Source organism: Misgurnus anguillicaudatus, chromosome 3 (assembly GCF_027580225.2).
Source record: "Misgurnus anguillicaudatus chromosome 3, ASM2758022v2, whole genome shotgun sequence".
Lineage (NCBI taxonomy): Eukaryota > Metazoa > Chordata > Actinopteri > Cypriniformes > Cobitidae > Misgurnus > Misgurnus anguillicaudatus.
The window spans coordinates 15,346,236-15,362,133 of record NC_073339.2 but is presented as its reverse complement, the minus strand read 5'-3'; the positions used below and the strand labels follow the sequence as shown (position 1 = coordinate 15,362,133).

Here is a 15,898-nt window from a genome sequence, read left to right as displayed (position 1 = left end):
ATTTTTTTCTTAAGCCTAACATTTTTATACTAAAAGGAAAAAAAATCATTTTAATTTCATGGGGACTTTAACTGAAACAGTACCCTATTAAAAGGTCTTAGAGCTTTTGTACCTTTTTCTGTCTGTGCATATTGAAACTGGCTTTTATTTTATCTCCTAAAGTTTCAGAACAACAGCTCACGTTTTATTGGTGATTCTTTTACCACAAATATTTACAGGACGTGGCGTGGAACAAACCCAGTGCTCTTTTGGTCATCTCGCTTGTCAAACATGAAACATCCTTACCTGCATAAATTAAAAATGTGTAGGTGTTGTCAAATGCTGTATAGTACGACCGGTACTGCAGCAACACTACTACAGATCATGATGATTTTACTTTGAAAAAGACTTTGACTCAGAACACACAGTTGCAAGGTTTATTAGAGAATCAGGACTATAAAGGTATGCAGGATTCTACTAGTCTGAGCCAACCACACAACTAGTCCTTTTCTAAATGTAATACTATTGCCAACCTGGCTGCCATGGTTAGTGATACAGTAATAGAATTAAAGAAATTGAAATGCAAAAAAACTACAGTCTCATGTCATCGTACGGATAATCGGGAAGAGGGACAGAATCTGTTTTTACCATAAGTTATTCCTATAACTGAGTCATTTTAAATAATAATAAAAAAATCATTCAGAAGGCAAACAGTTCCCCTGCCTTGCTTAGGGCTGAGACCTCTACTGTATACCATAGATTATATTACTTTATATCTCTGTGTATATATGGCCAGTCAGTGATAGCACTGTTAATAATAAACACCACATGAAGCCCACACTGTAATAGTCCCTCTCGTCCGTGAGTTTGTTTGTTTCTCATTTACAGTGAAATTTGGTTGGAAGAGGATGCATGGCCAAGTCCTCCAACTCACAAACATTTACTGGGCACATACACACACGTCGCTGCTCGAAACAGCTCGGAGAAAGTAAGCCGTAACGGGGTGGGTACGAAATCGACAGAGGAGGAATTTGGGGCGTCTGTGGTGCGGATTTAAAAGGCGTCCATGGCCTTGAATTCGCTGAGGGCTTGGACGGGGGAGATGTGCTTCTTCTGCGAGCCCCTCCTGACGCGAGTCTGGCACTCCTCCGGCTTCTCTCTCTTGACCAGGGGCTTCTTCTCGGGGGCCTTCATGCGCCAGGACACCACTGGAGAATTGACCGCCGCCGTTCCGTACACCTTCTGGTACTTGGTGGAGGCCACGTAGGAGGCTTTGACCGTGAGGACCACGGCGTTCATCAGGTTCTTGGCCGCCTGGATGAGGGACGTAGCGCTGTCCAGCCCTGAAGAGCAGAGGGGACACTGAGGTTAGTTGATTGTCTGTAAATTCAATGCAGTGCTTAATGCATATCCCACAACTACACTGTGATCAAGTTATTGCCTACTTCAAAAAAAGATGTTATTGCTTCTGGTTCATTTTGATATATCAAGATGTTTATGGTGTTGCAACACAATATTAAGTGCATTTCTGACACAAGGAAAGGAAGGTCAGGTCGAGTGCAGTGCATCATGGGATACAGCATCCAGGCAGTGTACATTTGCATATCATAGAGTTCAGGTCTTGATGTCCACATCAAATAGACATGACCTTGCTAGGAACCTCAAAAGGTCTGGTCTTTACTTCAGCTCTGCTGTGCACATCATGAATATTGCATATTGTACATGTAACATGGTAATGCATCATTTTGCACACATACATAAATGCATTTTAGCAACTACACAGAGCATCATTGATGACATCAAGTCCAGACATGGATGACCACCAACTCAGTACTTTCTTTTATTTCTTACTTGTTCAGGTGGGTTTGGTTTAAGCTAAAGTCAGGATAGCAATCCTCCAGGACCGGATTTAAACAGCTTTATCCTATTTTAATCCATTGGTCATACTATTACCCATACAATGCATCTCTCTATAGTAGTGAAACGTACCCCTGAAACGATGAGTTCTCCCCCTAGGTTCTGAACCTCAGCCTTGACTTTGCTGCAGATGTTGAGCTGGTGGCAGTAGAGGGCGATTCTCTGGAGGTAAGCCAATAAGTCCTGTTTGCAGGCTGAATCAGGGCACTACAGGAGATGAAGACACAACAGAAGCTTAACCTTTGAATATGCAGAGCAAATGTGTGGTGAGGGGGTGAAGTTATCTAAGCGAAGTTTGTGCCACCGTGAGCATGACTCAAAGTGTGTGTCATCATCACATATTGGCTTGATGTCTGTGGCATTACTCATCATTCATAAATCCCTCGCTTTTACCATGACCATTTATTTCCTTTATAGGAACACTGTACACATAAATATGAAGCACACCACAGTAAATTAATGCTGGAAAGCGGACTCAATTTGTAAATACTTTCGTCCCAGAGGGTTAGCAGAAGCAGTTTAAAATAGACACGGGGCTCCGTAAATCACGACTGTTAATTTTCTGGAAGTGATTTTAATCTGGTGGCACCGGGACAAGTAGTGGGTAGGGGAGAGGTTGCAGCATGTTTGTGATGTCATGACACAGCATTTGCTTATCTGTATTGATTAGGTGATTATGATTTTTCTTCTTGGACTGGCTAGTCATGCAAACCAATGAATATTTATGAGCTAAGCTCTAGCCTCCAGAGTTGGCATTTGTAAACTGGCAACGTGTCAGACCAGCTTTAGGCTATTTGCTAAAATATATTTTTAAAAACCTATCAATTTCTGATTGTTATTTTATTTTCATAACGCTTTCCTTTATATCGCCATCTCTTTGATGAAATTGCAGATTACTTTCTGTAATTATCTTTATGTGGGTTAAAGCAAATTAAGTTAACCTGACATTACTTGTGAAATTTTATCTTACAGCTGAAATGATAACTGTTATTAGCTTACCATTGCAAATTGGCTAAGGTACTGAGACAGTTTTGAACACTGCTTTGTATGTACTTGCTCAATACCAGACCAAAAATTGCAGCTTTAAACACATACTGTACAACAGTGATTCTCAAACTAGGGGCCATGAGATGGTGCCAGGCCCCAGTTTTATTTCATTAATTTATCATGAATTCTGTTTAATTAAACTTCAGAAAATAAGCTTCTAACCAACAGCCCTACATTGTATAATTTAATATGTATTTTTAATAAAAATTGTACGTTTTATGTAATTTTTTTTGGGGGGGGGATGCACAGTTCACAAGAGGGGCCGCATGCCAAAAAAGTTTGAGAACCACTGCTTTCAATACTGTGCAACTGTCTTATGGGCAGTTCACATTTCATTTGCGTGCGCAAATACATTATTTTGAATGTAGACTCACGGCAAGCACCCTCAAATAGAGAGCGATGCAGTCGCGTCTTTGAGTGCGCTTGCTGCGCGTCTACATTCAAAATAATGTATTTGCGCAAACAAAAGATGTGCAATGTGAACTGCGCTGCAGTGCTTTTCGTGTGGTTTTAGACACGAAATGTGAACCACTCCTTATGGGCGTTTCACACGGTACACGCCAACTGCGAGTGTTTAGTTCTTTTTCAATAGGAGAAGCGCAGAAATCTTTAACAGAAGTGAAGCCACCTTGCTCGTGCACCTAAAATCCTATTCATTTTGCAGACAAGGCTCTTCATGGCAGGCGCCATCGAAGACAAACAGATTGGCACTAAATGCTGCACAAAACGCTTTCACAACACAAGAAAAGCTGTAGCCGCGCGGCGGTTTCACCGTTTGCCGCGTACCGTGTGAAACGGGCATTAGGCAACCATGGCACCATTAGATTTGTTGTTTTTCCATTGGTTTAGTGACCATATACAGTATATAATAATGTGCACGGTTTTTATTTGAGCGCACTTGCAGCATGTCTACATTTAAAATAATGTATTTGCACACAAAAGACGAAAAATGCTGCGCTTTCCGCACGGTTTTAGGTGCGAAATGTGAACCACTCCTTTGGCAACAATGGCACCATTAGATTTGTTGTTTTTACATTGGTATAGTGACCATATGCAGTATATAACAACGTGCATGGTTTTTATTTGAGTGTACTTGCCGCCGGTCTACATTCAAAATAATGTATTTGTGCACAAAACACGCAAAATGTGAACCGCTGCGGAAGCGGCGCCATCGTGCTTTCCGTGCGGTTTTAGATGCAAATTGTGAACCACCCCTCAGGCAACCATGGAATAATAACTTCAGTTAAAAAACCATTGCACCATTAGATTTCTTGTTTTTACATTGGTAAAGTCACCATATGCAGTATATAACGACGCGCATGGTCTTTATTTAAACATGCTTGCTGCACAACACCATTCAAAATGTGAATCGCAAAAGTGCGCCATCTCGCTTTCCGTGTGGTTTTAGACGTGAAATGTGAACCACCCCTTAGGCAACCATGGCACTATTAGATTTGTTGTTTTTTCATTGGTACAGTATAGTGACCATATGCAGTATATAACGATGTGCATTGTCTTTATTTGAACACGCTTGCCGTGCGTCTACATTCAAATGAATGTATTTGCGCGCAAGACGCAAATGTGAACCGCTGCGAAAGCGGCCCCACCGCCGAGCATTCCACACAGTTTTAGATGCAAAATGTGAACCACCCCTTAGCCAACCATGGCACCATTAGATTTGTTGTTTTTCCATTGGTACAGTGTAGTCACCATATGCAGTATATAACAACACGCAAACAGTCTTTATTTGAGCGCGTATACATTCAAAATAATGTATTTGCGCGCAAAAGACGCAAACTGTGAACCGCTGCGAAAATGTGAACCGCTGCCAAAGCGCCGCCGGCACGCTTTTCGCACGGTTTTAGGTGCGAAATGTGAACCACCCCTTAAGCAACCATGGCACAATTAGATTTGTTGTTTTTACATCGGTATAGTGACCATATGCAGTACATAACGACGCGCAGGGTCTGTATTTGAGCACGCTCGGCGTGCGTCTACATTCAAAATAATGTATTTGCACATGCAAAAAATGCTAAATGTTAATTGCCCGAAAGCAGCACCATCACACTTTCTGTGTGGTTTTAGATGCAAAATGTGAACCACCCCTCCGGCAACCATGGCATAATGACTTCAGTTATTAGCTTACCATTGCGAATCGCTTTCCACGCTGTTTTAAACGCGAAATGTGAACCACCCCTTAGGCAACCATGGCACCATTAAATTTCTTGTTTTTACATTGGTATAGTGACCATATGCAGTATATAACGACGCGCAGGGTCTTTATTTGAGTACGCTTGCAGTGCGTCTACATTCAAATTAATGTATTTGTGCGCGCAAAAAAACGCAAAATGTGAACCGCTGAAAAAGTGGCGCCGTCTCACTTTCCGCACGGTTTTAGACGCTAAATGTGAACCACCCCTTAGGCAACCATGGCACCATTAAATTTCTTGTTTTTACATTGGTATAGTGACCATATGCAGTATATAACGACGCGCAGGGTCTTTATTTGAGAGCGCTTGCAGTGCGTCTACATTCAAATTAATGTATTTGTGCGCGCAAAAAACGCAAAATGTGAACCGCTGCAAAAGTGGCGCCGTCTCACTTTCCGCACGGTTTTAGACGCAAAATGTGAACCACCCCTTAGGCAACCATGGCACCATTAGATTTCTTGTTTTTACATTGGTATTGTGACCATATGCAGTATATAACGACGCGCAGGGTCTTTATTTGAGCACGCTTGCAGTGCGTCTACATTCAAATTAATGTATTTGTGTGCGCAAAAAAGGCAAAATGTGAACCGTTGCAAAAGTGGCCCCGTCTCACTTTCCGCCCGGTTTTAGTTGCAAAATGTGAACCACCCCTTATTGAACCATGTTGTTGTCTTTATTAGACAACAACATGAAAATACAGGAAATGTATTTGCAAAAAAACTTAACAAAATTATAAGCTAAAGTGACAAGTATTTAGTGTGACCTCCCTTTACACTTGAGCAATAGCAGGAATCTGCAGGCTCTATTAAAACTAAATGAAATGATTCTAATCTAATGACTTCAGGACTTCAGCCTCCTCAAAAGAGTTCAAGATGTGTTTAATGTCAATTGGGGGTCACACTAAATACTGACATATTTATTCATTACATTTGCAAATAGAAATAAGCATTACAATTGATTTTATAAACAATAAACATTGCCAACAGCACATTTGCTAGGTTATATTTTTTTACCCTAAGACACTATGCGTTTAATCTCCTTGCAACAGTGTGATAAATTGTCCTCCTGAGCTGACCAAAAGTTTGGTCGACTTCGCTAAAAGTTCAATTTTCCGTGGCCCCGTCTAAAGTCATGCATGAGCGCCTCCGGTTCAACATTTTATACCCACTATTCCCTTCTTCCTTCATTTTAAATCCTCCAATTTTAGACAGACAGCACTTCGCATGTCAAGACAAGATTACGGCTACATTCTTATTCCGCTAACGCCGAGGTTACAATAACTCTATGCAAAGTCACTAAGTAATAAGTCCTACCAGAAGTTGTCGGCTGTATTTTTTCTTCCCTATAGCTTCACATGAACTTCGAGTGAAAAAGACTGATGAGACATTTAATAACTGTTGAGGCTGCTTTATCTTTGACACGGCTGAGTGGCTATAACATCCTTAGCGTTTAGGACTCGAGTGTCTCTCCGCAGGAGGCGACCACTTACTGCGCCGTGAAACTGCAAGGGGGAAAATGGAGAAAGACAGAAGGAAATCGCATGGAAAGTGAACTATTTTTTCTGACTTCGGGGGGAGTGTGAAGACCCAGCAGGTTCGGGTCAACCGTCTCAAGTTCGGCAGCAACTTGCACGTTACCTACTGTACCATACGTCAAAGCCCTATATAAATTAGCCATATTATAGCAGGGCTTTGTTTCGGGATCAGTTTATATTCTGCCCAGAGGAGCTGGGTGATTATTGAGAACCTGATTCTGTTCAACACCTCCTACTCAAGAATCCTTTCTGAAATGAATACGGCCCCTTGATGACTCCCGAAAACCCCAGATGGCCATTAGATGTAAATACTCTGCTAGTGAGAAAAAGGTTCGGTAAGGGACGAGGCAAGCCACCTGTTCAGACAAACCAACAAACACAGTGTGTTTGAAATATCTGGCAATGGACACGATAGATCGGCGCTTTGGGCAGAACACATCGGCCTGGGGAGGAGATTTTTTTTTTGGTAAGCAGCGACTGTCTGGTCGTCTCTGGTGCACTGAAACACTCGTATTACACCCTGATCAGCATTCCGATCAGATTCCTCTCACCATTTTCTCTTTATCTAAGGGAAAAGATGAGAACAACTAAAACAACACGAGTCTTGGCCAGTGGTGACACAGCAGGTTTCAGGCGTCTTGTTGCAACATTCTTGATTGCTCTGCCAGAGTTTAGGACAAAAACAAGATCATTCCTTACAGTGTCGTTTTAGTGGTTCATTAAAATAAACGTTCGTTGTTGCTATCATAATGTCCTTTGCATAGAGACACTGTTTCAAACACCCCCGGCCTTTCTTTTCTGTTACAAGCAGTTGAATGAAAAGACATTAAAGTGTCGGTGAGCAGGTTCTGAAGAGGGGGGCATAAAGAGGATCTCATAAGAGATTCAGCACCTCACAGGAGCTAATTATATTAAAGGCATCCCAGGGCTTTGATCTTTTACTTTAACGAAGATAGAGGAGACAGTTAGGGAAGATTCTGACCTGGTCAGCCACAGCGCGGGCGAGCTTGTCCATTCTGGATCCAGCCTCTGCAATTTTCTTTGCGGCATTGATCACATCAGAGGAATTCTTCAGAGGGCCTTTTCCCCTGTCGCAGCACAAAACCAAGATTGTTACTCTATTAGCTGGCTCCTCAAAGCGGCCTGGAGTTCACACGCTTCACAGAGCAATATCATCAAACCAGACGCCCATGTGCTGAACATGCATTAATAAAAATGCATGAACCATCATTTGGCACAATCTGATTGTGAGATTAGGAGCATCAGAGTTTGATTTAATTCATTGATTTCACATTGATGTCCTTAATCAGTTATTATTAAAGGTTAAAGTTATATCAAGGTCATATTTTTAGAGAATGTTATTTACTTTAGTAATGTAGAAAAAAAGTATGTTTTTTTTAACAAAATGCATTGCATTTGTTGCATCATCGTTGATGTACCTGGTGAAGTCGGTCATTTCCATCATGATCATGCACATCTGCTTGGCCAGCACGATGATGTCATTTCCGTTGTCGTCCCACTTAGCGACCTCGGCGTCCAGCTTACTTTTCTCCTGCCGGAAACTTTCCACCTGCTCGGCGATCTTGGCCTTCTCCTCCTGAGGGAGTTGAGCCATGATGGCCTGCGGATGCACAACACAACACATACAAGGTCAAAATAAAACATTTCTCAGATGTGAGAACAATTCCTCTGAGGTTGGTTAAGTTACACAAAAAAAGTAATTATTTACTAGTTACTAATTACATCTTTAATCATGTAATTAGATTACTGTACAAAATACTTTCTCCAAAATTTATTTAATTACTTTCTTAAAGGAATAGTCCATTTTCTTAAAAGAAAAATACAGATAATTTACTCACCACCATGTCATCCAAAATGTTGATGTCTTTGTTCAGTCCAGAAGAAATCATGTCTCTTGAGGAAAACATTGCAGGACTTCTCTCATTTTAATGGACCTCAATGGACACCAACACTTAACACTTAACTCAACATGTAACAGTTTTTTCAACGGAGTATCAAAGGACTATAAACGATCCCAAACGAGGCATAAGGGTCTTATCTAGCGAAACGATTGTCATTTTTGACAAGAAAAATAAAAATATACACTCTCAATCTACAACTTCTCATATTCCTCCGGTCCTAAAAGCGTCAGCGTGACCTCAGGCAATACAACATGACGTCAAGAGGTCACAGAGGACGAACGCGAAACTCCGCCCCAGTGTTTACAAATGTGTTGAAAGAGGACCGTTCTGACGTTGTTGTATGTTGAATGATACTAATTAATGTCTTTGTGTCAGTTTATTGTTTACAATGGTCCGCAAATGTGCGATTCATATATGTAACACGTGACCTCCGTACGTGACTACGCATTTACGGTAGGTCGCGCTGGACCGGACCTAGACGAAAAGTTGTGGTTTAAAAGTGCATATTTTTTATTTTCTTGTCATAAATGACAATCGTTTCGCTAGATAAGACCCTTATGCCTCGTTTGGGATGGTTTAGAGTCCTTTGATAGTCCGTTGAAAAAAACTGTTACGTGTTGAGTTAAGTGTTAAGTGTTGGTGTCCATTAAAGTCCATTAAAATGAGAAAAATGGTTTGAGGTTTTCCTCAAAAAACATAATTTCTTCTCGACTGAACAAAGAAAGACATCAACATTTTGGAGGACATGGTGGTGAGTAAATTATCTGGATTTTTCTTTTAAGAAAATTGACTATTCCTTTAATCCTAATTAGTAAATTATACAAAGATAAGCTTGAAATGGCTCGAATAAATCTCATAAAAGTACAGAATCAATTATTCTGGCACACTTTTTAATGTCCAATTCTCACTATTAACTACTTTAAGTAGTACTTTAACTATTGCCTCAATATACTTCTTAACAACTACTTTATTAATTATTAATAAGCAGTAATACATTTAAAATGGTAGGAACTGGGTGCACTGCAAAAAATGTGCAGCATTTTTGTCAAATCAACACATATTTTTAAAATAAATAAAAATTAAGTTAAACAATTTCAACTTGAATTTATAAGTTGTCATTTTTTAAGCCAAAACTTTAAAAAGTAGGTTGATTTGATCTGCAAAACCTGGTTGTTTTAACTTTTTTTTTACAGTGTACTGTAGGATAAAGGATGTAGAATAAGGCGTTGCAAAATTAGGCATTATATGTGCTTTTTGGGTACTAAACAGCCGATATCTCAGTAATACGAATGCTATTAACCAACCAGTTAATAGTGAGAATTGGAAACTACACTAAAGTGTTATCATCATTGTTGTTATTAACTCACCAAAGGTAAGAAAGTGTGAAGGATACATAATAAACATGCATTTTAATGTTAGATTTTAAATACTGATGTTAAAGGGACACTCCACTTTTTTTTGAAAATAGGCTCATTTTCCAGCTCCCCTAGAGTGAAACATTTGATTTTTACCGTTTTGGAATTCATTCAGCCGATCTCCGAGTCTGGCGGTACCACTTTTAGCATAGCTTAACATAATCCATTGAATCTGATTAGACCATTAGCATCGCCCTCAAAAATGACCAAAGAGTTTTGATATTTTTCCTATTTAGCTTGTGTACTAAGACCGACGGAAAATTAAAAGTTGCAATTTTCTAGGAACTATACTCTCATTCTGGCGTAATAATAAAGAACTTTGCTGTTGTAACATGGCTGCAGGAGGCGTAATGATATTATGCAGTTAATCCCTTACTTTACTTTTCCTAGGAAAAAGTTATTAAATTACATCACAACTAATTAATTAGTAACTAGTTACACCCAACAATGGGTAACATGAATAGTTCAAGCTAAAATGAAAATTCTCTGATTATTTAGTTCCAATCGCATTTTTTGCCATGAAACACAAATGAAGAATGGAAATGAAAAGCAGTTTTTAAAGAACGGCTTTAGCCACACGCCCACAATTTATAAGAAAAACATCATAAAAGTATCATAAAAATGTTACGGTTCACAGAAAAAATAACACTGGGTTGAAATGATATGAGTGTAATAAATGAACCAGACAATACCCTTCATTCAGAACCAAAATAACAACCGTGTGACATTGTTTAACCCCACTAAAATGCCTCCGTGTAAAGTTTTCAGACTTGACACTTCATCATAAGGCCTTCTGGAACCCGCCGACATCTCTTGCTCATAAAGAGAAAATCCATCCTCCTTCCCACCTCCCTTCCTTGTCAAAGAATAAATTCTTTCTCCATAGCGATTCCGGGCCGGTCCAAAAGGCCATTAATCTCCTTGCAAGGTCACGGATACAGTTAGGGCGCAATATTATTTTTGAGATAAATGTATAATTACTTCAGTTCTTACACCAGTCAATGAATTATGCATTTGTTCAACCGGGACTATGCAGCAATACTGGACATCATTAAATATACAGTCACGGTGAAACATGAGAGAAGTTAAAGTCTATATTTGCAGTTTGACAAGTCAAAGGTTTCGTCTAAATTTATAAGCAAAGATAAGCCAAAAGATGTCATAACATAAAAGCTCATTAAGACCCAGCTGCTCATTTTTATAGCTTTTTGCTTGTTTATTTAACAAGCAATTATACATTAAAAAGTAAAGGAGCCCTGGGAGGAAATGTGATTATATGATGAAACTGATTTTTTTTTCCCGCACAAGCCATCCGCTCCAGGGCTTTTGCAAATGAAAGGCTGACGCAACTGCGTCATGAAGTTGTTATTGCTCTATTTTACCACCTGTGCATCCCATTAAACCCGTCAAAGCAACACACAACCTCACAGCCAATCAGCTCTTTTTGACGCTGCTTATACCTGCTATTAATGTGCGTTTTGGTCAAAGTTGACGACCTTAAATACAGGTGTGAAACGTTTTGAGCTCGTCCACTTTCGACCACTTTCAGAGGTAGTCGAAAACGCATTCGACCGCATTGCTCGTCGGATGTGTTCAAGCAGCCACAATAGACCACCTACTCTCCGCCTATTGATCTAATGTGATGTACCAAGTACATTGTTTTTACATCGGACCTAACATCTAGTGCGAACCCACAGTGTTCTGCGTGATCTTTAGACTTTCATTGATAAAACTGAAGCTGTACTCGCCACCTCTTTGATGTTTTTGTTTTGTTTTGCGAAAGTTGTGCAAGCTTTTTTTCATAGATTGCTCCAAAATATCAGAGAAAACCTGTATATACCTGTACAACACATTGTGCAACATGTTTACTAACACAAGCAGTGGATTCTGACATAATATTAGTGCGCGCCAATTTAAACCTGTAATTTCTTCCGTCCGCGTTTAAACAAAAGCCCCCCTCAAAAAAGTGGACCAAAAAGAGATGAATTTAAAGGTGCAGTGTGTAAATTTTAGCAACACCTAGTGGTAAGGTTGCGAATTGCAACCAATGGCTTAGTCCACTGCTCACCTCTTGCTTTTGAAACACATAGAGAAGCTACGGTAGCCACCACCGGACAAACATGTCATTGTTGGAGACAACTTAGTAAAAAAGTTTGGGCTTCTGTAGAAACATGGAGTCACAAAATGGCGACTTCCATGTAAGGGGACCCATTTCAACGTAATAAACACATAACGGTTCATTATGAAAGGTCTTTATACACACCTGATAATATAGTTTTGTATATTATTTTGCATTTCTGTCAAAAGATCTTTCTAAAAATTACACACTGCACCTTTAAATACTTGGTGTAAACGTAAATGTTTCTCTCTCGTCCACTTATGATCTGATCGACCAAAACGCATCTTAATACCAGGTGTAAACAGCCTCTTTGTACCTAATGTGCCTATTAAGAAGCCAACCAGATAATAATAAACCTACAAATCAGCCAATCAGAAAATAATATGCCTACAAATCAGCCAATCAGATCTTCATTTGCCTGTAAAGTTAAAATGAGTCTGCAAACAAATGCTTGCTCTTTTTTTCTCTTGCGAGAGAACTTAAAATCTATTATACCAAAAGTCGCAAGGGAAATGTACTAAGGAAGCATGAACTGCACCTGGAAATAGTGCTGTTTATTTTAATGCACTGTTTGCATCATTTTACCGCTCGATTCGCTTAGGAAATTATGCAAATTAGCTAATGCTGCAAACACACAGCTACTTATCAATCCCAGTTAAAGAGGGGTTTACACAGTACTCCGTGTTTGGGGCTAAAATTTCGAGCTCTGAGCCCTCCCCATCGGACAGCACGTCAAATATGCTTGATCTCATTCCCTATTGATTACATGTTAATGCGAACTCATGAAATGTCCCCTTTCACAGTAATTAATGTACCATGAACTAACATGAATAACTGTATTGACATTAACTTACATTAACAATAACTAGACATGATGAAAAACGATATTGTTCACTGTTTGCTCATGTTAGTTAATGCATTTACTGATGTTTACTAATACAACTTTATTGTAAAGTATTACCAGTATTTCTTTAATCCCTGCTTTCTATTACTAAACAAATGATTGTTTCCTCGAATTTATGCAAGATAAATTTTTTTACCAAGACTAATTGGTATCATACGGTGTTATGGTGTACGCGTGTGAATGCCAGCAGTACTCCTCAGCTATGTACTGATATTCTTCGAATGTCTTATAAGCAGCCCACTGTGCACTTTTCACACATACAGTAATGTGGATTAAGCCTTGAACCCTGCTGTCAAACATTGGCTGACATTCACACATATCGAGGAAGTGACATTGTCTCATTTGTAGTCATGCTTTCAAATGCTGTACAGTCAGCGCAGGGGCTGAAATAATTTATATTTGGAGGATTATATTTTGATGGAAATAGGGGTGGGCGATATGACCAAAATCTTATATCACGAGAGGATTAATTTTATATCATGATAATGATATGTATCACGGTAGAGATTTCTTTTACTTTTAATAAGGTTTTCGTTATTCATTTAATACCATAGAATGTTCATAATTTTTTAAAAGTTTTATTAAAAGTAGAAAAGTATGGAGCCCAGCAGGTCACCCATTTGAGAAAAGAAAACCATGATCACGGATTTGCGGGTCTTGTTTTCTTTTCTCCAAGGGGTGACCTGGGCTCCGTAGAAAAGTAATTTAGTCCATATCCAATATACTGATACACTTACACATGCGTTTTCTTTTTTAGCTGTTTATTTACTCTTAACTCATTCACCGCCATTGACGAGTTATCTCGTCAATTATGAGTTAATATTTAACTAATAAATATGCCTTTCTGGACGAATTTCAAAGTGAAAGTGTAATACCGCTTTCATCCACTAGATTCGCCAAACCGAATTTACCAAAAACGGAAGTTAAAAAAATTTAATGATTTATTTTAACTGCCTTTATGTTTGATAGTCATTCTGAGTCTGATCTCTAACATAAATTCCTTTACAAAAACGCATTTTTTTAAGCTTTTTGCTCAAAATGCTGTATTTTTGAAGAGAAATATCCATATTTCAGTGGTCAAATTAAGTGGAAAAAGTAAATATATAATGAAACGTTTTTTCCCAATTTTGTTGGTTTGTTTGTTTGTTTATTGCTTGTTTGAAAGCAGAGTGTGTGTTCTTTAATTTTATTTTTTTGTATGTTTATATATTTATAGAAGATAATTTTTCCTGCAAGGAATTTTGTGAAACTTTTGTTAAAATCACAAAAATGCAGGTGGGCAACTTTTCTCAAAAAGGCTGGCGGTGAATGAGTTAAGACCTAAATGGCCATGTTTATGAGGATACTTGCAAAATCGGGAATTATGACGCATATGCGTATTTATGTCAAAAAGAAAAAAAAATCACTTAACTGCGGGGCTTAAATACCTGCACAAACGTTACGCTTTTTTTGACGATGCGCACAGCAACGTGACATGGGCACGTAACCCCAATAGACACGATAGTACAAAATCTCTAACGGTTGACAAATATCTGTCAGTTAATCATATCTATAGGTTTATCTCCCACCCCTAGATGGAAATGTAAATCTGTGTGTATATATCTTCTGCTTTAAATCGACTCCCGTTAACTGCTTGACCTTTATGTACTTCATCATTGTGATGTTTGTTGTGTTTAATACCAACAACTAATGTACGCAAAAATGGTACTGGTATCTCTGACATGGTCTTACCCAGTCAATATTAAAGATATCAAGGGTTATATTTTCTAAGAAGGTTCTTATGATTTATGTAGAAAAATGAATTTGTTTTCACAGACTGGTTCTCAAATGTTGACTTGGACTTTTAAAAGCAACATAAACTCCTACTATGTGTGTATATAAGTAATGTTTCTTGTAAAACTGAGAAACGAGTGCACTCACTGACAGACTGGCTATCAGCGGTGTGATAAATGCTTTATGTTGTGAGTAAATCTGACGAACGTGACAAAAGGAAAGCGAGATGCTGTTTGGTGTGATGTGCGAGTCACTCACTCTTGCGCTCTGTCCAGCAATGAGTTGGTCATCTTCTGTCTGGACGCTGGTGCGACTACGGGCATCATAGTCCTCCTGTTCAAAGTCAGAGTCGTCTTCCAGCTCTTCTGGAGTCTAAACAGAAATACACAATAATGTCATTACATTCATGTTTGTTACTATGGAGATATCTGTGCTAAAGCCCCCTAAATCTGTTGTTATCTTTACACATTTAAGCTGGCAGACGCTTTAATTCAAAGCGACTTGAGCTACATTCACACAGGGCGAAAGTGTTAACGCTTGACGGAAGGTTTGTCTAAAGCGTAGCCAACAGCCAATCACAGTGGCTGCAACCCATGCTCCGGTCTTGCATAAACAAAATTGGTTATTTGCATAAGGCAATCTGATTGGCACACGCGCTTGAAAAATTTAGAATTGTTCAACTTCTGCCGCAAGCAACGTTGACGGATCAACAATTCAGTTCGGCAACACATGACATCACTCATTAAAAGTGAAAGAGAAGCGTTAACATCTATTCCCGTGTGAATGTACCGTTACAGTGCATAACAAGGGATACAATATTTTGTTCCTTTGGTTCGAACCTATGACATTTTGCATTTGTAAAATCCAGCAGACCCTTTTATCCAAAGTGAGTATTTGACTTGATTATTTTTACCACAATGATTCATTCAATTCAAGTCAGATTCATTTACTGATTAGTCAGTGATTTTTTACTCTAGATTACATTATTACACCTGTAGGTGTCCCAGTTCCTGTAGTTTGTTTGTAATGGAGATCTCTTATGCACAAAGACTCATGAAATAAAGGCTGAATTCATTCA

The 15,898-nt window shown here is 39.0% G+C and overlaps 1 protein-coding gene across 1 annotated transcript in view; it reads right to left on the bottom strand.

Moving 5' to 3' along the window:
• Positions 1–402: 402 nt before the first annotated feature.
• ctnna2 (catenin (cadherin-associated protein), alpha 2) overlaps positions 403–15,898 on the bottom strand; it is a 622,713-nt gene continuing 607,217 nt past the window's right edge. Inside the window, exons 14-18 of the mRNA XM_073862287.1 lie at positions 15,079–15,192; positions 8,127–8,308; positions 7,670–7,775; positions 1,976–2,103; positions 403–1,327 (exon numbers count right to left, since the gene is read on the bottom strand). Of these exons, the coding sequence (XP_073718388.1) occupies positions 1,033–1,327; positions 1,976–2,103; positions 7,670–7,775; positions 8,127–8,308; positions 15,079–15,192 (825 nt within the window). The 3' untranslated portion in view covers positions 403–1,032. The remainder of the gene's footprint in view (positions 1,328–1,975; positions 2,104–7,669; positions 7,776–8,126; positions 8,309–15,078; positions 15,193–15,898) is intronic.